The sequence below is a fragment of the Antechinus flavipes genome, chromosome 3, assembly GCF_016432865.1.
Source record: "Antechinus flavipes isolate AdamAnt ecotype Samford, QLD, Australia chromosome 3, AdamAnt_v2, whole genome shotgun sequence".
Classification (NCBI taxonomy): Eukaryota; Metazoa; Chordata; class Mammalia; order Dasyuromorphia; family Dasyuridae; genus Antechinus; species Antechinus flavipes.
In genome coordinates this window covers 244,750,256-244,776,192 of record NC_067400.1, presented here as the reverse complement: position 1 = coordinate 244,776,192, position 25,937 = coordinate 244,750,256, and the positions used below count along the sequence as shown (strand labels likewise).

General features: G+C 34.8%; 1 protein-coding gene across 1 annotated transcript in view; it reads left to right on the top strand.

Annotated features, from left to right (window-relative positions):
- The window catches only part of PKNOX1 (PBX/knotted 1 homeobox 1), a 189,188-nt gene that overhangs the window by 109,798 nt on the left and 53,453 nt on the right, over positions 1-25,937 (top strand). The window contains exons 6-8 of the mRNA XM_051984807.1: positions 1,549-1,719; positions 4,387-4,486; positions 5,972-6,069. Coding sequence (XP_051840767.1) covers positions 1,549-1,719; positions 4,387-4,486; positions 5,972-6,069 — 369 coding nt within the window. The remainder of the gene's footprint in view (positions 1-1,548; positions 1,720-4,386; positions 4,487-5,971; positions 6,070-25,937) is intronic.

The window sequence follows — 25,937 nt, the reverse complement described above, 5'->3', positions numbered from 1 at the left end:
TCTCAAGTCCCTTGCTCCCTTATTTGGTTGCCATTTTCATCCTGCCAAACCCCATTTTTTGATTTCTTGCACCATCCACTTTGCATGTGCTGCTAAATAAAGCTGAAGAAAATCATGAAACTGTGCTTATTGGACAGACTACAAATTTATTATATAATCTCACCTCAGTCTTTACTATAGCTACACAGTCATTTTATACCTTTCTAATTGATTCAATATTTCATTCACCACAGTGACTTTTCCAGACCATCTTATCACAACCCCAACCCTTTCAGTTGTTGACCTCTCCTCATAAGTTTACTAAAAAGTTGAGGCCATTCACTGAATTCCCTTTTCACATCACTTGGATATCTTCTTCTTTTTAATAATATTTTATTTTTTCTCAATTACATGTAGAAACAGTTTTTGACATTCATTTTTTAAAAATGTTGAGTTTCAAATTCTCTTCATCCTCTTCTTTTCTCACCCTTCTCTGAGATATAAGCAATTTGATATGGTATACATGTGCAATCATATAAAATAGTTTCATATTATTCATGTGGACCAAAAAAAAAAGTGAAAATAGTATGCCTCCATCTACATTCAGATTCCATCAGTTCTTTCTTTGAAGGTGAATAGCATTTTTCATTACGACGCCTTTGGAATTGTCTTGGATCATTGTACTATTAGGAATATCTAAGTCATTCACAGTTAATCATCATATAGTCTTGCTGTTATACACTGTTTTCCTGGTTCTACTAATTTCACTTTGTATCAGTTCATGTAAGTGTTTCCAGGTTTTTCTGAAAGCATGTTACTTATTATTTCTTATATTATTTTCCCAAGAATTTACATCTTTTATTGGACAGAAAGACAATACTATTCAATTATTCTTTCTGTCCAATAAAAGATGTAAATTCATGGAGTAGATTATATTTTCTCATAATATATTCCTTTGTTATTGTTGAGTCTATCTGATTTCTTAACCACATTTGGGGTTTTCTTGATAAAGATTCTAGAGTGGTTTGCTATTTCCTCCTCCAACTCATTTTACAGATGAACAAACAGGGAGTAAGGGACTTGCCCAAGGTCACACAGCTAGTTAGTGTCTGAGGTCAGATTTGAACTCAAAAGGGGAGTCTTCCTGACTGTAAGCCTAGCTCTCTGTGCACTATGGCACTACCTAGGGGCTTATTATCATCGACTGATCTTACAATAAACTAGTACAGCAAGTGCTGGAAGTTTTATTATTCTTAAAATATAAATGAATGTAGTCATTATGATTTCCTTGTAGTCAAAGTTCTTGTAAGTCACAAGCCAGCTTAAGACCTAGGTTTTTTGACTGCATATGCTTCTACTGGGACAGATAGGAGTGTAGTACAGTGGAAATAATGTACTGCAGTTTAGTCATCCTCCTGCCTTTTGACCTGTAATCTCTCTAAGCTTCAGTTTCCTCATTTGTAAAATAAAGAGATTGAACTAGCTACTTTTAAGGTCCTTACAACTTTAAGATCATGATCCTCTAACTTAAATTTCTGATTTTTTTTTTTTTTTTTTTTTTGCTTTTAGATGGTAAAAGCAATACAGGTTCTACGTATACATCTACTTGAACTTGAAAAGGTTAATGAACTCTGCAAAGATTTTTGCAGTCGCTATATTGCTTGTCTGAAAACTAAAATGAACAGTGAAACTTTGTTGAGTGGAGAACCAGGAAGTCCTTATTCCCCTGTGCAGCCCCAGGTACAAGTTCAACTAATTTTAATGGAATTTCACATTTATTTGTACCAATTGGATGTGATATGGAAAGAAGCTTGTTTACTTGTGATATTACTATATTTCTGAGTTTGCATTATTTTTGGAAGAATAAATTAGATCAATTCACTGGCATGCAGCATTGGTTACAAACACATAAATGCTTTTATGTCAGGAAAAAAGGGATAGCTTGACATTTGTCAAGTTACAATCATCTGTCAGATGGTGATCTTTCAAGCCAAACAAGTGAGATGGATTTGAAGTGGTAAGAATTGTAGTAGTATTGATAGACTGAAGATCTCTAAAGTACATAGGAATCTATGGTGATATTAAGTACAAGAAAATCATTCAGGCAAAAGTCTATTTTGCTTTATAAGCCAATAATTAGTTTTATTAAAATAAGTTATTCATGTTTTACATTTTACTCAATAAAAAAGACAAGAAATTCAACTACTGCTTGGGATTTAGGACTTGGAAAAAATAAAAACAAACTCTAGTCTGTGCCTTGTGCTGATAGAAATTCAGCTTCATGTCTCAAAAATTTATATCAGTAATTGGTTAAAATGATTACTTCAAAATATCTAAGAAAGGATTTGTGTGTGTGTGTGTGTGTGTGTGTGTGTGTGTGTGTGTGTGTGTGTGTGTGTGAAATAATATGAACCTTTTCATCAGAAGGAGTTTTTTTAAAAGTTGGAATTTTAAAGTCAGACTTTACATTGTTTAGGATACTTTAAAACTTTACATGATTTTTGATAATAAGGTTTTTTATCTGTTGAAAACTATGAGTTAAAAATTAGTAGATTTTATCAGAGAATACCTCATAGACAAACCAGTCATTCTGGTTTTGCATACTGAGAGCTCTCTACTAACTTTGGTTGTCTTTAAAATGTCCTAAGGCTGTATCTTTCAAATAGGGGGTCCTTGCTAGGACTGAAGCTTGAAGAATAATTTTAGGACTTACTTGGGCATTCTTAACCATTTTAGAGGGCTTCTGTTGACTTGATTCAATTTTAAAGTCTCCTCTTAAACAGTTCAGAATTTCTGGAAAAGCTCAGAAACTTTTCTGACATTATTTTATACCCAAATTTTAAGGTTAGAATTGATTCTGTTTAATATATGAAATGGTTCTTCAGGACCAGAAAATGGTCCAAATCTATACCCCAGGGAGATTGATAGGGACTTTCAAGAAGCCTATGTAACATGACATTAGTACTTGAGATCTTGGGACTCAGATGTCTTTAGGCTGGGAGCCCTGTGGGATATATTGTTAATAAGAAAAAAGGTCATTAAAATTTTATGTGATACTTAAGCTAATTCTTAATAGCTTAAGCTACTTTTAATGCTTGGTAATTAGCTTTATTAAAAGAAAAACTGTTTCAATTCTTGTTTATTGTACGACTTTAGGTGACAACAATTTCTCCATTCTGGAAAATAGTGGCAGTAACCACCATTACTAAAATGAAGTATATGATCCTAATTTTTTTTTTTTTAACATGATGATCCAGAAGCAGATATCTGGTACACTGGAGATTAAACTTAAGATTTTCATTAAATTTAAATTTAGAATTTAGTCAATTAAGTTTTCATTTCAGTTTTAAAAATTCAATTTATCAGACAAAAATGTATGGCAACTTTTATTAAGGTTTTTTTTTTTTTTTTTTTTTTTTGCAATGCCACATGATTTTTTCCCCTCATCGTATATTTTGTATATTTTATGTAATATATAATCATTCATAATTTTGTTTCCCTGTCAAAAATATATAATCTTTGGGTTTTACTAATCCATAAACAGTATTAATTTGGTCCTTTGATATGGAATATTTGCACATCTTATCGGTGGATAGGACTAACCACGTTTCACCTTTTATATGACAAAGATTGTTTTGTTCTTATGATGGGTTAGCCTATTGAGTATTTAAAATTCTTTGTACTGACAATGTCTCAAGAATGCAAGGTGTGATGACTCTACAAATAACTTTTAAAACAAACAAAAAAAGGAATTTTTAAAAGAGTGATGACTTTTTAAATGTTTGTAACTTTGGAGGCCAATATATTCATCGCAATTTAGAAAATTGCTCAGAATATTTCTGGAATTCTTTTAAATTACTTTTTATTTTACAATATCCTCATTAAGAGGATAGTAGCAAATCTTTTTATAATGAGTTGGATTTGGTTTTCAGAAAGACCCCCCAGACTTTGGAGGAAGCTTGTTGGGGAAAGTAGAGGCAGGGATGCATCCCATAAAGCAATGATTTTTTTTAATAGCTATGAAAATATAAATGATGGCCATATCAAAAAAGGAGTTTATGTATTTTTTTTTATTTATAATAATCTCTACTTTTTAAAACTTTTTTGAAAGTAGTTCAGGCTATTTTCAGATCAAAATTATCTTTCCATTGTTGTAAAAATAATTCTTTTTGGTAAGGCTATAGGAAACTGCATTGAAACTAATATAGTACTGGCTACCATATTTCATGATCAGTAAATTTTGAATCTATATAATGATGTTTATGTTATTTTATAGTTTTATCAATAAACTTGTTTATGTTTGCTTTAATAAGTGCCTTTTTCTATTGTTAAAGACATGAATATGCTGCTTCTTAAGTTATTGAATCTTCTTGAATAATAATTTAATTTTTATTTCATAACTTTTAGCAAATTCAAAGTGCCATCACAGGCACACTTAGTCCCCAAGGAATAGTGGTGCCAGCATCAGCATTACAACAAGGAAATGTAACGATGGCAACAGTGGCAGGTATGACATTAAGAAATTGCAAATGGGTTTTATCTAATTTGACTAGATGTTTTTAATATTCTAAACTAAGAAATATGTGATTTTTGTCATTAATATTTTTATTTGTTAATTCCAGATGCAGTATACATGAAATGAATGCTTGGTTCTTGTACTTGTTGTTTATCAAACATGCTTTATGCAAAATGTTTTTTTTCAACTAATCAAAGCCTGAAAAATTTTAAGATTTCTATAATTCTTTAAAATGTTGTATAGCAAAAATAATTTAGTTCCTAGAGGGACAATATAGCTAGCTAATTTAATCTACTAAATCTAATTTAATCTATAGCTAGCTAATCTATCTACTGGCTTTGTGATTTTGGGGAAGTCAATCTTTCAAAGCTGCCAAACAACTCAGTTGCAGTGTTACATTGATTAGGAATTCCTTATACTAACGAAATAACAAGTCTGGTTTAAAAAAAAAATCCGTTTTCTGTTGATATCATCTGGAATTCAAATATGAAATGAGTTGCTGCCACTTCATAGAAAATATAATTAAATTAAAATGCATGGTTCTAACATGTTTTAATACTATGAAGGTTTAATAGCACAGCCAAAAAAAGTGACAGAAAGGTCAACTTATTCTGGGTTTCAAATATTTGCAGTATTGATTACAACTAATCTACATTCCTTCATCCAGGATTATAGTGACTGTACTTTTCTATTTTTATATTTAGTAGGCTGACTGATAGCCATAGGTCTATTTTGAGACCTGTTTTATTGCAGCAGCACTTCTTCCTAGAGATGATAAGTATAGAATAGATAGAGAAAATAGTTGGAAAGAAGGAAAAAATTGGAAGAGTAACCAGGATCGTACAGGAAAATAATTCACCTAGAGTCAGATACTCTGGTCACTGAAGATAGGCGTCTTCATTTCCTCAGCCAATTGAAGACAGTGGAAAGAGCCCTGTTTTCAGAGTCAAATTTTGTTCCAGCCTTAGCTATGCTTCTTCCTGGCTATGGGGGTGGCTTGGACAACATATTGCAGCTTCTAAAATGTACAGGAAAAGAGGATTTACCACGGAAGACTAATGTTTTGCAGGATTTTATTTATAAAGTCAGATAAGAAATAAGGCTGGGCTCCAATCTCCCTTCACTTCCCAGGTTTGTGATAGTTGAATACATATTTTGTATTTTCAAGAAATTCCAAAACAGATGGGAGAAAAAGGTGTTTTATTGAATTTCTGTTGAAAAAATTACATGATCAGAGTTTAATCTTTTGCCTATAGTAGGTACTCAATAAATAATTTTGTTAAATTACTTGATTTTAATTTAACTTTAATTTTTTATGTGATTAGTTACCTAGCCATTTGTTCACATTAATATTCATCAATATAAAAATGCTTCTTTGCATTAAAAATAGTTGTGTAGGAATATCAAAGCAGATCTTGCATAGGTATAAGGTATAAGGTATTAAGGTATAAACTTAACATGTTTTTCCTTTTTAAGGTGGCACAGTGTATCAGCCTGTTACAGTAGTTACTCCACAAGGTCAAGTTGTGACACAGGCACTGTCACCTGGAACCATTAGGATCCAAAATTCACAGGTAAATTTAATTCTCATAGAATGATATAAATATTGTTTTGGTTTTTGGTTGATCTGAGTGGAGTATCCAAAGATTTAAGCAGTACTACAGTAGTTAATATTAAATCAGACTGAATTTCATATAAATAATCTCTGTTATAAGGGTTAATTGGAAAATCTCAATGATGACATTTCAGTTAATGCAGTTTAGTACTTTAGAAGGCAGCTGTGACACTCCGAAGCATAGGCTAGCAATTGCTAGTATAAATAAGAGAATTGAACAGATTCTATAGGAATAAGTTTCTTTACTTATGATTATTGCTGTCTCTTTCCTTTATGATGGAAAACTACTTTACAATGAAGTGATATTATTGAATAGTTCTTAATTTTGATAAAGATTAAATCAGAGACAAAGTTTTTGTGGTTTTGTTTCTTATATTAGAAACACATGTTTTTTTTTTTAATTTACTCACTTTTTAATATTTTATAATCCTGCCTATATCTCATTATTGTCTTGAAATTGTTCTCTTCAGTTTTTTGTTGTTATAGTTGTTTTTTATAAAGCTTTTTATTTTCAAAACATATGCCCGGATAATTTGACAACATTGATCCTTGCATAGCCTTATGTTTCAGATTTCTTCTACTTCCTCCTACCCTGTCCCCTAGATGGCAAGAAATCTAATATATGTTAAACATGTTAAAATATATGTCAAATCCAATATGTATAAACATATTTATATAATTCTCTTGCTGCACAAGAAAAATCAGATCAAAAAAAGAAAGTAAATGAGTAAGAAAACAAAATGCAAGCAAACAACAACAAAAAGAGTGAGAATGTTATGTTATGATCCACATTCAGTAGAAATACATTTTTGGTGTATATAAGAGGCAAAATGGTATAATACATGGAGAGCTAGCCTTGAAGTCAAGAAGCTTTGGTTCAAAACCTGCCTCAGATACAAATTGACTGGGAAAAATCATTTAATGCTTCCATGTCCCAGGAAACTCTCAAAGACTGTTAAGTTGTAGAGAAGGTGCTGGCCCATATGACAGAAGAAATTCCTCCCATGGAATTCCCTGCACTGATGAAATTACAAGTTTGTTTCTGTTTTACCACATATAAAATTTTCAGGTTGTTTAAGAATCTAGTTTTAGGATAAAGGAGAAGAACCCATAAGAAAAAAGCGACGGATGAAGTAGAAATTATATTCTAAAAGTAGTTTAAAAAAAATTAATGTGGGCTTGTTTGCTACATTGTTGTCATTTGCAGGAATTCATAAGTCAGAGTATATTCTCATTGAATGAAAACTTAAAATCATCTTTCATATAGTAACTTTCTGATGACTGTTATATTTAGCTGACATCATTGGAAAAAATGGCCACAAAGGTACATTTTTCAGATAACTCTTTCTTTTAAAATTCTAACAATCGTATATTTCTCTGTCTTCTTAATTTTGATAAAGATTAAATCAGAGACAAAGTTTGTAGTTTTGTTTCTTATATTAGAAACACATCTTTTTTATTTACTCACTTTATTCACTTTTTAATATTTTATAATCCTGCCTACTATCTCGTTATTGCCTTGGAACTGTTCTCTTCAGAGTTTTTTGTTGTTATAGTTGTTTTTTATAAAGCTTTTTTTATTTTCAAAACATATGCCCGGATAATTTGACAACATTGGCCCTTGCATAGCCTTATGTTTCAGATTTTCTTCTCCTTCCCCCTACCCCATCCCCTAGATGGCAAGTAATCTAATATATGTTAAACATTTTAAAATATATGTTAAATCCACTATATATAAATATATTTATACAATTCTCTTGCTGCCCAAGAAAAATCAGATCAAAAAAAAGAAAGTAAATGAGCAAGAAAACAAAATGCAAGCTAACAGCAACAAAAAGAGTGAGAATGTTATGTTGTGACCCACAGTGCTCTCTTTGGGTGTAAATGACTCTCTTCATCGCACAACCATTGGAACTTCCAGGCTTCTGACCATTTATGAGGCCCATAATAAGAGCTCAGTAATTAATGTAACTGATAACTTGTTTCTTTCCCATTTTTAAGTAGGACAGCCTCACAGATAATTTAGGTGGTTGGAATTTTCACACCAAGTTAGGCACTCAGCTACAAACTAGATTGCATTTGATAGAAAACCAGAGGAGCCAATATTACTGGGAAAATCCATGGTATCCAGATCTTTTCATAAGGAGGCATCCAAGTGATTAGAGCTGGTAGTAGGAAAAGAAAGATCTCAATGAAGATATCATTATTAGGAGTTTGTTCTCAATTAGTGACTATTTTTTGCTCATGGGCCTGTTTCTGAACCCATTTTTGAACATACTATTTGTATTTGACAGTGGAGACTTCCTGAGTTCTATCAGTCCTTTTGGAGTCAGTGTCTTGCATAACCTTCTTTAGTATGAGAATATCTAGGGCATAGTAAAAGAAAATATCCATAGTTTTGGCATTTTCTGGTTAGCAATGCCCAATAATGTACTGGATGCCCAGTAATATCAAAGAGGTGCCTCTCAAAGGCAGACAACTGTCAGAAATCTAGATACCCAAGGCCTATCAGTTTGAGCTCCTATAAGAATCTGTCACAAGCTTCATTTTGTAGTTACAGGCAGTAACTTTCAGGGTTTTTGAGGCCATTTTGATTGTAGGCATGCTGAAGAGTTTCCTTGATATTCTTTAACTCAAAGGACTATTTAAGGACCCCAAATGAAGGGGGCAGATTTTCTGGTAATGTTTTAAATAAGAAAGAGGGCATTCAATTAGAAAACGTTGATCTACTAAAATCTAAAAAATCTTAAATGTTGGGTTTCCTTTTTGCATGACAGCACAGCTAAGACCTGAAATTTACTCTAAACAGAAGTGAATATGGACTAAGTTTCCCTTTTGTTGCATTCCCCAAATTTTGCCAATATGGAGGGCCCCCGTCTTCTGAAGCTTGTTTGATTTTCATTCACAAAAGCAAGAATTAAGAACAATTTCACAAATGGCAGTGGGTTTAGTTGCAGAGGATTTTTTATCTAGCACATCAGCAATAAAATGATGGAGGGGAATCATGGTAGAAGGGCCATGATCTCTAAATTATACTGGACAATGTGGGGAAAATTTAGGTATTCCTGGGGGAGTACTGTAAAAGTATATTTGGTCCTTATTAAGGTAAAAATGGATTGTTCTTGACTGTTCTGGGTGATAGGGATAAAGAAAAAAAAGTTTGCCAAGTTAGTGACACTATGCCAATCACTTGGGGACTGACGGACAGTTTTAGTAACTGTCATTATGTTGATGGCTTTGAAGACTGCACACTCTTCATGTAAAAAGGTCATAAGCTCTCATCTGTTTTTCAACTAGCCAACTAAGGAGGATGTGATATGAGAGACATCTACTCTGCTGTCTTATGGTGGAAATTTTAGCACTTTCCCTTAGGATTACAGTGTTACTCAGTGTTAATGATCCAAAGAATAGAATGGTGTCTCTTCTGTATTGGGCTTAACTAACAAAACTGGGACCACCCTGCCATGAGCCCAACGAATCCATCCCTATAATTTATTCAGGCCAATTTACAACTCTGAGAGGGGTATGTTCTCCTGATCCTTCCTCTGTCTCAGCAGTAGTCTTTGTTCCTTATGTGATAGTTTCTCCAAAGTCTTCCAATTCCACGGGGATTCCATTTTTCATGCAAGTGTAGTTCCTAGGGATTTAGTTATCTTATTTCCTTTAGAATAACTATCTCTCCTGGAATAAAGGAAGGATCAGGAGTACATACATTTTCAGAGATATAATAAGTATGATTTAGAGATGTGTAATTAGACACCTAAAGATTTGAATCCCATTTTCTGCTCAGTAAACTATTATCTGAGCTCTTGGCTATCTTACTTCTAACAATCTGAATCTCATAAAGACAGAATATTGAGGCACTGAGGAAAGCAAGCGAGGGACTAGAGTTAAGGTTCCTTCCCTCCTTCTCCTGGTATTTTTATTGTGTAGCCATCAGTGTCTTTACTGTGTATGTGTGTGTGTGTGTGTGTATATATAAAATCAAATAAAATAATCTCCCTGTCCCTTTGATGTGGCTGCCTGGAAGAGCAACATTGAATAGTTCTCCTTAAACTGACAAGAAACCCACCTTGTGGTTGTTATTTAGGAGTACATCTCACAGTTCTGGATTGGGGAAATTCCCAGTTAATGACTATTACTAGTATTACCAGGTAATTACTATTACCAAGTAGGAGGAGCACAGCCTAGACACTCAGCTTCAATGGCCACTAAAGCCTTCATTTTATAAGGAGATGGGAACTTCTTCAGATAATCAGTAGGATAAAGTTAATTGAAAACCCCTAACTTTAAAAAACAGAATACCCTCTTAGGTCTACTTTCAAAATTTGATAAACTAACTTTAGGAAGCCAACCATACCTGATTTTTACCAAACCTGTTGAAACAGAAAGGCAGCTTTTCTAACTTTAAAAAAAAATTCTATCTTAATGGTATATGGCATTAGAATGGTCTCACAAGAGGATATCTTCATTTATTGCCTCCAACTTACATAATCTAGTTTTTGTGAACAGATTTTCAAGGGCAGCTCCTATTGCACATAAGTGAATCAGATATACATATAAAGTCTCTTCTAGCTGCCAATATTTTATCTTAAGGCAACTAATTTCCTTTCCTAAATGCTTTCTAGTGTTTAATTTCAATAGGTTCTTTGTAATAGTGATTTAGGTTACTGTCCAGGTCCCATTCTGAGGTAGTTTGGAGATCAGAACTAAAATTGAGTTTTTAGCATTGCCTTGCTAAGGTTGTGAGTGTTATCTCTGCTTTTTAAAAAAGTATATCTGAAGCATAATTATTTCTGCCCTAACCTCTCATTTTAACTTTGAATATTTGTTTTAAATGTAAGCTAAATATTTTGGATTCTCTTCTATTTAGTATCACTGACCTCCTTCTTATTTCATGAACAAGATATTCCATTTTTTGGCTCTGGCCATTTTGTCTGATTGTCTCCTGTACCTGGAAATACACTTCCTTCCTCATCTTTGCCTAGTCACTTCCCTGGCTTTCTTTAAGTCCCAACTCAAATCCCATCTTCTACTGTAAGCCTTACCAACCTCTCTAAATTCTATTGCCTTTTCTTATTTAATTATTTCCTATTTATCTTGTATATCATTTGTATGTATTTGTTTGTCTACTCCATTAGACAGTGAGCTACTTGGAGACTGTCTTCTGCTTTTTTTTGTATCCCCATTGCTTAGCACTGTGCCTTGCATATTTTAGGTACTTAATAGATGTTTATTGACTGACAGTTTTGCTGTTTTCTGTAAGCAAATTCATGATGTTCATATTCATGATTATAATTATTGTGTATTGACTTTTAACATATCCTCTTACATATTTCCCTCTTTCCTGCTACCTTCTTTAAATAAAACAATATAGTAAAAGTGAAGCAATGTAATCAACACTTGCTTCTAATTCTTACCCTGACTAGTGTAACTTGGTACTTAAAATCTCTAGTATTGCCTGCTATTACAAATTGCAAAAATCTCTGATTTTTAACCTAAAATCTCTGATTTTTGTTAGTGACATTTGTGAATTTTCATTTGAGTGTTTCTTTTGGAAGGTGACCAGTTGATTCATTTTTTAACTTTATTTTTTAATTTTGTCCTAATAAATAATGATAATATGTAGCATTTGAATGATGTTGTGTGCCAGGCACTGTGCTAAGTACTTTATAAATATTATCTCATTTTACCTAGCAGTTTTTATTTATGATTTCTTAAAATATATTTATAGTCATGATTTTTAAGAAATGTGATGATTCTTAAATTTCTTTGTCAGGTAACTTCTTTTTGATAGTAAATACCCTATACATTCTTCTGTTCTTGATTTTTTTCCCCCTTTATTTTGTCTAATAGAATCATTGAGTTCTGTGAGATCCATTTTGATTTTTGTAAAATCTGCTACATGAACATGGTTTTTCTCCTTGTATTTTAAGCTGCTTTCTCCTTCTTGCAATTCTTTTCTCTTGAGCTCTTATTTCATTTATAATTCCTTGTCACAAAATCACTTTTTTTTTCTGAGCCCTTGTTTGCACTTGTGAAATTACTTTTTATTTCTGGGATTATCTATTGGGTGTCTTCTGATTCATGATATTATTTTATATAGTTCAGTATCTTCTAATTATCTATATCATTAGCCTCATTTCCTAAGTTGAGACTTTGGACTAAGGCCATGCTCTGACTCTTCCTATACTCTTGAATGATCCTGACTTTACTTTTCTAGATTCTTACTCCTGGCTTCACTTTCCTTGGTGAACCTGAATTCAATGTTGGTAGGCTTCAGTGTGGCTGGTCAGAGCTCTGGAGTTAGCTATTTTCAGTTAAGATGGGCCTTCTTCTTTCCCCTATCAGTCAACAGGGATTATAATAAATGATTAATAGCTCCTACTGTATGCCAGGAATTGTCCTAAGTGCTGGAATTAACAAAAGAAAACTGACTTCTCTTCCTTCCTCAATGAGCTCAATATCTGGCTTACAGTTTTTCACTCCTTCCAACTCCTGCCCTCACTCTAGGAAACTGAATGTCAGCAATCATATTGATTCTCCCTCACCATTTAGTTACTCAACTTACCTCCTATTCAGCCACACACAATGAAGGTCATATTTTTTATTTTGCTATCCCCCACAAATGTACAATCTTCATGTTCGAGAATTCTAAAATTCCTTTTTCCAACTATAATCTATTGGCTTTTCACCTCTCCCTCTGCCCTTCTCTTACAAAACCCTACTCTTTATATCATAAATTCCAGTTCTCTCCCAAACCATCGTCTCTGAACCAGCCACTCTCCTCTTTTCTTCACCTTGACTTCTTGGTGAATCAATTCAACTTTATACAATCCTTCTCTCTCGAATCTCTTGTCCCTTTATATTATTCATTATGCCCAGCCAAATCTCAGCCTTGGATCACTCCCACCATACGATGCCTTCATGTGTTGATAAATGAAGATGGAGCAAGTCATGCAACCATTCTGACTGGGTTCACTACACATTTATGTAACACAATTGCAACTGGACCCTTAGTGCTGCTAGACAATTCTGTATTTCTTTTATCAACTCACTATCCTGTTCTCCCCAGGTGTAATGATCGCGTATTTAAAATCAGCCGGAGTCAGGAACTCAGGTTAAGGGAAAAATCTTCAGTCTTTATTGAAGTGAAGAGGTGAAAAAAGATTGCAATAGCAATATGGGCAAGAAGGATTGCGATAGCAATATGGGCAGTTGTGACAGGAAGCCAGCTAGCAGAGAGAGAGGTCTGAGCTCTCCTCCCCTTCCTTTTCCACTCCCCTGCCTCCACCCACCAGAATCATTATTTCCTATACAACACATCAGGACTTTCACAAAGAGTGGGAGGGGGCCATTCTTTCTCCAAGCTTATATATTAATAGAGTATGGTCCAATTACTATTTAGCCTCATGTGCTTGGGACCTCAGTGCATCAACTCAAGCCTCAGCCCATTACACCCAGGGACTCTTCTAAACATCTCCTGTCTCACCTCTGCTTTTCTTCTTAAACCCTTACTTTCTGACTTCTAGTCTTGTCATTACACTGAAATTACAGTTACAGTGGTCTCCCAGTTGACAAATTCAATGACCTTTTCTCATTCCCCATTCCTCTTGGCCTCTCTGCAGCCTCTGACATGTTGCTACTCTGTTTTCCTTGGGCTTTCAGGGTCCCACTCTCTCCTAGTTCTCCTTCTAATATCTGACCACACCATCTCTGTCTTTTCTGCTAGATCCTTACCCAAATCATGTCCTCTAATGATAAGTATCCCTCAGGATTCTGTCCTGGGTAGTCTTCTCTTCTCCTTCTGTCTATGATCTCATCAGTTCCTATGGATTCAGTTACCATCTCTATGCTGATGATTGTCAAATCTACCTTTCTTGCTCCACTCTCTCTGTTGACCTCTAATCTTACATCTCCACCTGCCTTTCAGAAATGTTGAGTTGAATGTTCACCAGACATTTAGACTCAATATGTTCAAAATCGAACTCATTATCTTTCCTACTGAACCCTATTCCCCTCTCACACCTTCTCACTTCCTATTTCTATCGAGGTTAATATTATCTTTCCAGTCCTCTAGACTTTGCAACCTGGGAGACGTCCTGCCCCCTCCCGTATCTGAGTTATTGCTAAGGCTTGTCAGTTTCACCTGTTGGGAGAATGTATCCCCTTTTCCTTGAACACTGCCATCACTGTGCAGACCCTTATTGCCTCTTGCCTTGATCATTGCAATATCCTGCTGGGTGGGTCTGCCTGCCTTCAGGCTCTCCCCACTTCTGAACATTCTCCAATCAGATATTCCCAGTGGTTTTCCTAAAGTGCAGGTCTAGCCATGTCTTCCCACTACTCAACAAATTCCTTTGACTCCCTGTCACCTCCAAGGTCAATATAAAACCCTCTGGTATTCAAATTCCTTTGTAACCTACTACCCTTTCCTACCTGTCTAGTCTTCTTAGGCTTTACACCATCCCACCACAGACCATCACAGTCCCTACCTTTCTCTTTAATCCACATACTCTTTAAACCAGTCTCCTTATGCTTCTTTGAACAAGATATCTTTTGACTTCTACCATTTTCACTGTCTGTCTTTCAGTTATGGAATAGTCTTTCTCTTTGTCTCTGCTTCCTGGCTTTTCTTGCTTTCTTCAAGTCCCTGCTGAAATCTCATCTTCTATAGGAAGGCTTTCCCAACTTCTCTTAACTCTAGTATCTTCCCTCTGTGGATTATCTTCATTATCCTATATATAACTTATTTGTGCATTTCTCTCATCAGATGGTGATCCTCTCAAGACCACGGACTGTCCTTTGTGTTTCTTTGCATTCCTAGCACTAAGTAAAGTGTCTGGCACATAGTAGGTACTTAATAAATGTTTATTGACTGACTGGGAAGACAAATTTGCTTCCTAATATTGGTATTTTTAATTTATCTTGCTTATTGTCCCATACTTTATGTACTTGAGTGTAAGATATCTGAGGCCAAGGATTTTATTTTTGTCTTCTTTCTCCAATTTTGTCTCCTGTGAAATTCTGGATAAATCTACCATTCTTTTGACACATTCTTGATTTAAAGACATTTTGTTTAGATTTTGTTAAGACACCTGGCAAAAATGTTTTTATTAGCTCTTCTGAGTTACTCTACATCTCCATCCAGGGACTTAGTTTTCTTGTGTTTTACACCATGAAATAAAATAAAATCCTTTTTTGAGCAGTATTTTCTTTCTTTTTAAATCTTGGGGGTTTTTTTATCACTTTAACTTGTATCTATCAAAGCATCCCTTTTAACAAAAATTTTAAAATGAAATAAAAAAAACTTCAGCAAAATCAATTAGCACAGCAGTGCCTGACATTATATGAATTTCATCCTCACATCCCTCTACCTCTTCAAAGGAGAGAGGATATTCATTTTAACATTCCAGGGTCAAGCTTAGTCATTCCATATTATTTCATTATTCTCTTTATGTCATGGGCATTCTGTTTTTGTCTTCCTGGTCCTGCTTACTTTCTTCTATAATCATATTTATGCTTCGCAATTTTAATAATTTCTTTTCATTGATCATTGTTAAGTATTTGCTACCAAAAAGATGCTTCTCTGAGTTTTATTATATATATGGTATTTATTTCTTTTACTTGTTTTCATAAGCCTAGCTGTCATTTCTGTCTTTTTGACAGATTCATTTGTATCCATTAGACACATGAGAAAGTGGGCAGTAATTTTCTGTTTCATTAAACTTCAGAAAGTTCTTTGTCATGGTCTGGATATGTGTCTTGGCAAAAATGAACTATGAATGAATGGATGACTCTTTTAAGTGCTTACTATAGTTATGGCACATTATTTTAAAAAATTATTTTCACAAGTATTTGTCTTATTATTCTACTAACAGGGATTGTTCAATTATTACACTTTGTGGCTTCTAGTCATAAAAATACCTGTGCTATTCACCTATTCACATAGCTTAGATCAATCCACACCATCATTCCTTGAAGGACAAGCACCAACTCCCTCAAATCCTCCTCCTCTTCCACTCATTTCTCTTAGCTCCAGATGTTTGGTGGTCCTTTTTTCTTCTCTGTGTCCAGTATTTTTTTCTGTCTTTTTCAGATCCTTTTCCCTTTTTCTTTTTCCTTTTCTCATGTGCTGGCAACTAGCACAAAGTGCAGGATAAAATAGTGAGAGCTAGGCAATTTCCAGCTTACAGCTTAGAACTGACTTTTTTTCTTATAGCTTCCCTTTTATATCCCACCATAAGAATGTTTTTCTTTGTTATTACACCATTGCCAGAAAATCACAGAACGTATAGCCAAGGCTATAACATTTTCTTGTTCTATTAGTCAAAGTGCATCTTGTTTTTTGTTTTTCCTTTAGTGGGCCCTCTTTGCTACTAGATAAGGTATATTCTGATCACGTCAATCTCCTTATCTCCAGTAAAGAAGGGAATTCTGATCCATATCATCAGCTGTGGAACTGGCCTTAACAAATCCCCTAAAGTTTTCCAAATGACCTCTCCTTGTTGCAGTCTTCCGAAGGACTTACAGCTGGCTCCCCACACACATGGAAGAAGAGCTTCAGTTTTTCACATTCTCCTTGCTCATATAGTTAATAGTGAGAGATTCCATGAGCTTCTCCACTTTCTGGGACACTTGCCTGTCTGCACTTGAACAGAGAGATTGTCTCTGACATCTTATGTGACCTTGAACTTAATGTGGTCATTCCTTAACATAAAAGTTAATGGTGTCAAATTCGGACAGAAACAGAGGCCACCAAATTGTACATAGAGCAGCTAGGTAGAGTGGTAGATAGAGTGCTGGACCTGGAGTCAGGAAGATCCATCTTCCTGAGTTCAAATCTGGCCACAGATACTTACTAGTTTTGTGACACCAAGTGAGATGCTTAATGGATTGGAGAAGGAAATGGCAAGCTAATCTATTATTTTTTGCCAAGAAAACACCAAAGGGGGTTCATAAAGAGTAGGACAGGACTGGAAAACAACCGAACAACAACAAACTGTACATAAGGACTCTTATGGGCTAATGTTGACTTAACTTTAATATTTAACATTATTTATTATAAATTTTATAAATCATAGAATATAGTATATATATTATGAATATGTATATCCATTGTATTATCTATTATATTTATGTATATATCCATTGTATTATCTATTATATTTTCATTTATTTTGTTAAACATCTCTCAGTCTGATTAGTGTCACACTCAGGATTATTGTAGATCACATTTAAGCTCATGTTTTACCCCTTTACTATCAGTTACAAAGAAAGTGTTAACTGACATTGGTCCAGGAAATTTCTTAATCTAGGAATTCTCTATATTAGTATGTCATATTTTGTTGGAATTGGCCAAAATTTACCTTCTTATCTTTCCTCCACCAACATTCTTCTCGTCTCCCTCAGCTCCCCAAGAATTAAAGAAAAAAAAATCCATCATAAATATGTATGGTCAGTAAAACAAACTTCTACAGTCGCCATGTCCAAAAAAATTTTCTCCTTCTGCATTCTGATTTCTTCACCTTTTTATCAGGATACAGACAGCTTGTATCATCATTAATCCTTTGGAATCCTAATTGGATTTCACTATTAGGGGTTTAGCATCACATTGGTAAAGATAATTTTTGATCTAGTTTTCCAGTTTATGGGGGCATCCTGCAGAACCCCTATTCCTTTGCCACCTCAAAAAGAGCTACAAATATTGTTGTATGTTTTTAGAATTTTGCTTAAGAATATCACTTTTTGAGTCTTCCTGACTCCCTAGCACTATATTCTCTCTATACCACCTAGCTATCTCCACCACCTAGCTACTTCTATAATTATTCTTAGAAGTTGTATTATACTTTGTAAATTGTGCAAGCTTTTCATTTGAATCAAACAGATAAAAATGTCTTTATAACACTGAAAAAAAAAAAGAATATCACTTTTAAAGTACTATCCCTCTACCCAATTCCTCTACCTCTCTTCCCTCCTTTCCTTCCTTTTTTCCATGATGAGTGAAATAAATTTTGTACCCTACTCTGAATATATGTGTATATATTATATTCTTCCTTCTTTTCATTAGTTTAGATGAGAATGAAGCTCAAGTGCCAGCTATTCTGCTCTTCCCATACCATCTCTCTCTTCTTGTACCTTCTAGATTATGGGAGATAATTCTCCCTAACCTTCCTTTCCTTCCTCTCCCCTATTGCTTTCCCTTCTCTCCCCAACTCCAGTGTGTATTCCTTTTCCCCTCATTCCATACTTTTGTTTAGATCAGCAAGATCTATGACAGAGCCAATCCCCAGGCCTTGCTAATTATATTTCTTCTGTGAACCCTGAAAATGATAAAATTCAGTGGAGACACAGGTATAATCTTTTCCATATTCAAATGTAAGCAGTTTATCATGTTTAGTCATGTTCATCTTTATATATTTTTCTTGACTCCTATGTTTCAACTTCAGAGTTTGTTCACAGCTCTAGTCTTTTTATCAAAAATACTTTGGTATTTGTCTCTGTCCTTGGTTTGGTTAAGAGTACATTTTCTAGGGAAAGCTAGTTAGTGCAATGGATAGAACACCAACCCTGGAGTTAGGACAACCTGAGTCCAAATGCAGCCTCAGTCATTTAACACTTCCTAGCTGAGTGACCTTGGGCAACTCATTTAACCCCAATTGCCTTACCAGAACCAAAAAGGAATACATTTCCTACCCAAAGCTGTGAAAGATAAGTAACCCGATTCATTTCTAATTTTGTTTTTTATCATAATTTTTAATATTAAGGTCTCATATCCATTCTGAATTTATTGTGGACTATAGCATAAGCTCAAAACTTAATTTCCTTTAGACTTCCAGTTTAATTTTTTTAAATGAACATTCTTTATTTTAGGGTCTTTTTCAGAAAGTGTTCAATGAATTCTTTCAATACCTATTTTATCTTCTGGTTCTGTTACTTCTGGGCAGTTCTTTCTGATGATTTCCTGTAAAATAATATCTAGGCTCCTTTTTTCATCATAATTTTCGAGTAGTCCAATGATCCTCAGGTAATCTCTTCCTAGATCTATTTCCCAGGTCTGTTGTTTTTCCAAGTAAATATTTGACATTTTTTCCTAATCTCTCATTTTTTTGGTTTTGTTTGACTGATTCTTGATGTCTCAATGAATCAGTTATTTCTATTTGTTCAGTTCTGAGTTTTAGTGAGTTATTTTCTTCATTAGCTTTTTTTACTTCTTTTTCTATATGTCAATTGAGTTTTTAAATGAGTTGTTTTGCTCTATGGAATTTTTTTCCATTTCACTAATTTTTTTTTTTTTTTTTTTTTTTTTGTTAGTGAGATATTTTCTTTTTCCAGTTCACAAATCCTATTTTCTTGGGAATTCTTAACCTTTTCCAATTCATAAATTCTGTTTCCCTGCACTTCTTGGGAGCTTTTTGCCTTTTCCAATTCACACTTCAGGAAGTTTTTGCTCTCTTGCATAGCTTCTCTTTCCTTTCCCCATTTTTCTTCTAGTTCTCTTTTAAGGTTTTTAATAGTCTCTTCTAGGAGAGTCTTTTGTGTTGGGGACCAACAATTGTCTGGAGACTGTCTGCTATTAGTCTCCTCTTGAAAAGCTGCTCTTTTTCTGTATAGAAACTATCAATTATCCTTTTGATTTTTTTTACTCATTTTGTTAAAGCCTGTAGGGTCTACCTTCAGGGACAGGAGGCTACTAGCTTCCTCTGCAGAGCAATGATAGGTGTATGGACTGGTAGCTGTGCTGGCAACCAGCTACAAAAAGCAGCGATGTACAGGAGTGCTCTGGGAAAGAGTTCCCCACCCGGAAGTAACTCAAGCCTGCAGGGCTGATCTGGGAAAGTGCCCTGCAAAGAACCCCCACTGTGTGGGATAACGACTGCCCTGGGATTAGACGGTGAGCAGTGAAAGTGTCACTACCCCAGGTCAAAACCTGCCCTGGGGTGTGGGTATTAGTGGCTGACCAATGAATAGCCCTGCAGGGACCAGAAGTGTCTCTGATCCAGGAAGCACAGTCTGCTGGGGAAGTTCTATTGCCCCAGGCCAAGCCCCCCACTGTGCAGATTAGAGGCTTCCCCGGGCTGTGTTCCTCTGCTGTGCAGATTTGTAACTGCCCCTGCAAAAGTCCTGAACTGCAGGATGTGGCTTCAGGGTTGTGTTACGGTCTGCCTGAGTCACTTCTGGTTTTGGGTGATTATAGCCAGATCTCGTTGGGTTCTGGCGTGTTTTAGAGAGTACCTTCTGTCTTTGGCTTTAATTTCTCTGCTGGTTTACTGCTTTGTAATCAAGGCAGAACAGTTAGCCTATGGGAGAGTCGTCTCTAGCCACAGAGGTCACCCCACGCCCTTGGTCTGCTTCCGGAAGCCAGAGTCTCCCTGCCTGTGCTGGTCTGTTCCTGGCCCCTCAGGACAAACCTTTCCTGCCGATCTTCCAGATTATCTTTGCTGGTGAGTTGTTGTGCTTCTAATCTTCATGGATTTTACCAGTCAAGTGGGATTATGAGGCTGAATTTAATGTTGGTTGTGAGGGCATGAGAGGAGCTTAGAAAGTCATGTGTGCCTTCTCTGCTATCTTGGCTCTGCCATGAATATTTTTAATAATATTTTTCCCTCAAATACATGGAAGGATAGTTTTCTGCATTCCTTTTTGTAAGATTGGGAGAGAGGGAGAAAAAAATTTGGAACTCACGTTCTCCCTCTCCACAAGACAGCAAGCAATCTGATATAGATTAAACATGTACAGTTCTTCTACATACCTCCATATCTTACATACATTTTTTGATCATGAGAATGACATGGCAAGATCAAGAAAAAATATGGCAAGACCTATATGACTGATGCACAGAGAGAACTGGAAGTTAATTATGCATGGCAACAGCAATGCTGACATGATCAACTGGCTACACTGATCATCACAATGATCCAGGACAACTCCAAGGGATTCACAATGAAAAAAATTCCATCCACTTCCAAAGAAAAAAATTGATGAACTCCAAATGCAAATTGAAGTATAATTTTTTTTTTTGCTTTATCTAGTTAGCTAACTCTTTATTTATTTATTGTCTTTTATCATATGACTAATATGGAAATATATTTTGCTTTGTTTCATATGTATAATTATTTTGCTTCTCAGTATGTGAGGAAGAGGTGAGAGAATTTGGAACTCAAAATTTAAAAAGCAAAGAGAACGCTTTAAATAAATAAAAGATTGTTTTTTTTTTTTAAAGGAAAGATAATACAATAATTTAGGTAAGGATAATAATGTCTTCAATAGAAATAGGAAAGTTTAGGGGATAGTTATTTTGGAGAAGTTTTGTTTTGGACATGTTGAGTTAGTGATGTCATTTGGTTTCTATCTCCAGCTTCTCCACTTTCTTGGTTATATTTGTGAGATAAACTCATTTTGCTAACCCTATTTCAGTCTTCAGTCTTCAGTTTGAAATCTACCTCTCATTTATTTATTTTATTTTAAAATAATTTTTTTAATATCTTCTGTTTTTTACATTGCCTAAATTTACTCTTATAGCTCTTCTTCCCTATCGCATATAAAAACTTATCAATATACACATACTTTTCTTCTTTGGAAAGCTTTTTCTTTTCTTTTTTTAATTTTAAAATAATTTCTGTATTTAATATTTTCACCCAGTTACATTTAAAACATTTTTTATTTGTTTTTAAAACTTTTGAGTTCCAGATTCTCTCCCTTGTCTTCATTCCCAGCTGCCATGAAAAAATCACTTATGACATTATACAAAACATTTCCATAAAAGTCATACTATAAAAGAGAACATAGATCTCCCACCCTAATAAAAAAAAAACCCATCAAGAAAAATAAAGTTGGAGGGGGAAAGAGAGACAGATATAAAGTCAGAGAGAATGTTTCAATCTATATTCATACACAGTCAGTGTCTTTTCTGAATTTGGACAGGATTTTTAATTAAAAGTTTCTCAGAGAAATCATGAGCCATTGTACTGCTGAGAATAGCATTGTCATTCACAGCTGATCATTTCAGAAATTGCTATTAATACATTTCATTTTTCTTGAGTTCATGGAGGACTTTCTAGGTGGTTTGTGGGTTTTTTTTTTTTCTGAAAGCCTCTTGCTCATCATTTCCCATAGAACAATAATATTCCTTGACAATCACATACCACAATTTATTCAGCAATTCTTTAATTGATGGGCTTCTCCTCAATTTCCAATTTTTTGCCCTGAGAAAAGAACTGCTACAAATATTTTTACACATATAGGTCCTTTTCTCTTTTTTTAAAATTTAATCTCTTTTGATACTCATACCTAGTAATGGTATTGTTAGGTCAAAAGATATGCATAAATTTGTAGTCCATTGGGCATGGATCATATCTTATGATCGTTTATCAATTTATGGCTCTTATTTTTTTTATAAATTTGACTTAGTTTACTCCATATTTGAAGAAAAAAAGCCTTATCAAAGAAACTTGTTTCAAAATTCTTTTTAAAATTACTATTGCTAACTGTGTCTCTCTCCCCCTTCTCCTCCCTCTCCCCATTTCCTCCTATTTTTCTGCAGGATAACATAGATTTCTGTACTCATACTGAATGTATATGTTATTTCCTCTTTGAGCCAATTCTAATGAGAGAAATGTTTATTCCCTCTTCTTCTCCTCCCCCTCTCCTCTTCCAATATGAAAGTTTTTCCTGCTTCTTTTGTTATGGCAGATAATTTATACCATTCCACTTCTCTGTTTTTATTTCTCCCAGTATTTTATTCTTCTCTCTTACCCCTTAATTTCATCATTTTAAAAAAAGATACTATTCCTTCATTTTCAACTCACACCTGTGCCCTCTGTCTATACATACTCCTTCAAACTGCCATAATAATAAAGTTCTGATGAGTTATAAGTATCATCCTCCCATATACAAATATAAACAGATAAACCTCATTAAGTCCCTTATGATAATCACTTTCCTCATTACCTCCTTATGTGTCTCCTGAGTCCTTTGTTTGAAAATCAAATTTTCCCTTCAGCTCTGGTCTTTCCAACATGAATGTTTAAAAATCCTCTATTTCATTGAATGTCCACCTTTTCCCCTGAAGAATTATACTGTTTTCCTGGGTAGATGATTCTTGGTTGTAATCCTAGCTCCATTTCTCTTTAGAATATCATATTCTGAGCCTTCTGGTCCTTTAATGTAGAAACTGCTAAATCTTATGTTATACTAACTGTGGCTCCACTATACTTGAATTGTTTCTTTCTGGATGCTTGCAATATTTTCTCCTTCACACGGGAGATCTGAAATTTGACTATAATAATATTCCTGGGAGTTTTCATTTTAGGATCTTTCAGGAGGTGATCAGTGGATTCTTTCAATTTCTTTTTTATCTTCTGATTCTAGAATATCAGGACAGTTTTCCTTGATAATTTCTTGAAAGATGATGTCCAAACTCTTTTTTTTGTTTGTTTTTTTTGATCATGACTTTCAGATGTATTGATAATTTTAAAATTATCTCTCCTGGGTCTGTTTTCCAGGTCAGCTGTTTTTCCAATGAGATATTTCACATTTTTCAATTTTTTCATTTTTTTTTGGTTTTGTTTTATTGTATCTTAATTTCTCATAAAGTCATTAGCTTCCATTTGCTCAATTCTAATTTTTAGGGAATTATTTTCATCAGTGAGCTTTTGTACTTCCTTTCCCAATTGGCCAATTTTGCTTTTTAAAGCATTCTTCTCCTCATTAGCTTTTTGTATTTCCCTTTGTACCACTCTCAGTTTTTTCTTAATTTTTCTTTTACCTCTCTTACTTGATTTTCAAAATCCCTTTTGAATTCTTCAATGGCCTGAGCCCAGTTCTTATTTTTCTTGGAATTTGGATGTAGCTTTGACTCTATCATCTTTTGAGTGTGTTTTGATCTTCCTTAGCACCATGGTAACTTTCTGTAGTCAAAAACTCTGTTGCCTGCTGATTTTCCTAGTCTTTTAATCTGCTTTTAATTCTTTGTGCAAGTAGAGCTGTTTCCAGGGTGGAGGTTGCATTGTCCCACACTTCAGAGGTTTGTGCTTCTGTTTTCAGAGATCCTTCTAGGGACCTGACCACTTTTTTGCCCTGTAATTGTCCCTGCTCCCATTATAGCTATAAGATCTAGTGTGCTAAAACAACAGAGTCCTGCTTTGCTGGCTCTAAGGCCAGGGCTGCATTGTCTCAGCTTGCGCTGTGATTATGTGCTGGAGTCTCACCATGTGTCGCAGACTTTCCCCATTGGTCTTCAACTCCTTTTTGGTGTCTCTGGGCTGAGAGGTCTAGAAACTGCCAGTACTGATGCTGATTCAAAGGTCTTGAGACCCATTTCTGCTTTTCTGACATGGGGCTGGGACTAGGGCCAGGGTTGTGCTGCTTTGGCTTGTATCAGAACTGCATGCTGGATTCCCATTCTGGTGTCACAGACCTTTTCTGCTGACCTTCTAAATTGTTTCAGCTGCAAAGTGCTGTATTCCATCTTTTTGGTACTCTGATGCTCTAAAATTTGTTTCAAGTCATTATTTGAAGGAATTTGGAGCAATTTGAGTGAGAGATTAGGCAAGTTCCTGCCTTTACTCTGCTATCTTGACTCTGTCTCCCCTGATGGTCAGTTTTCCCACCCATTTTCATTAAATAGGGAGTATTTTCCTAAGGAATTTGTAATTTCCTATTTATTCAGCACTGGGTTATTAAATTACATTGTTTCTGATTCTTTCTTTTTTGTTTAAAGATACACAGAGGTTGGGGGATACACAATGGAGGTAGATAAAAGAGTTCCTTCCTTACAATAACTATACAAACAGGATAGTTTGGAAATTGATTACATTTGATAATAATTGGTTGGGCTTCTTGAGGTTCTCAGCCATACCCTCATTTGGTCCTCATTTGGGTCCTGATTGACTCAGGTTGAATTTAAATAGCAGTCATTTCTGCTTTGGTCAGAAACCCTGAATGTCTTCCCTTCCTAGATTTTTTTTTTCCTTTGGGCTAGGTGACTGAGGAGATTCTTTGCCTCAACTGTTACCTAGCATTTACCACTGAATGGGTGCAACTTCAGTCAAATTGAAAGCTGTTGAAGACCTTAGCTTAAAAAGGTCAAGGTATGCCATTGTATCCAGTGCTATCTCCAGTCGTCCTGATCTATATCTGACCACTGGACCCAGATGGTTCTGGAAGGGAAAGTGAGGCAGGTGACCTTGCACAGCCCTCCCTCACTTAAATCCAACTCGCTTGCATGTTATGGCATCACCTCCCTCAGGTCATGGTCCCCTTGGAGAACGAAGGACAAACAACCACAGTAGCAACTACAACAACAGTTATGGTGAAGAAAGTCAATCTGTATTAGTATCATTATCATTTTTATTATATTGATACTCTCCAGCTATGAGCATTGAATGCTGTTAGCCCAGGTATTTAAGTTCTTCAAGAAGTTCTTGATAGTAAATTTTATAAGTTTTAGTAGATTAATCCCCAAATATTTTATGCATTTTCCAATTTTTTGGAATGTATTTCTCTGTTATTGCTTCTTGAATTTATAAAATTGTATTTATGTTATGTATAATATACATGTACACACATATAATATAGACACATACCATATATATGTTATGTGTATGTATACATGTATACACACATATTCATGTTATGAATTTTTGAGGATTTGTTAAAGCTGTTGCCTCAATTGATAACTGCTGATTTCTTAGTATTTTCCAAGTAAACATCATGTCATCAATAAATATGGAGAGGTTTGTCTCCTTATTACCTAGATGCATTTAATTTCTTTCTTTTGTCTTATTGCCAGTGCTAGCACTTCTAGAATAGTATCAAATAATAGGG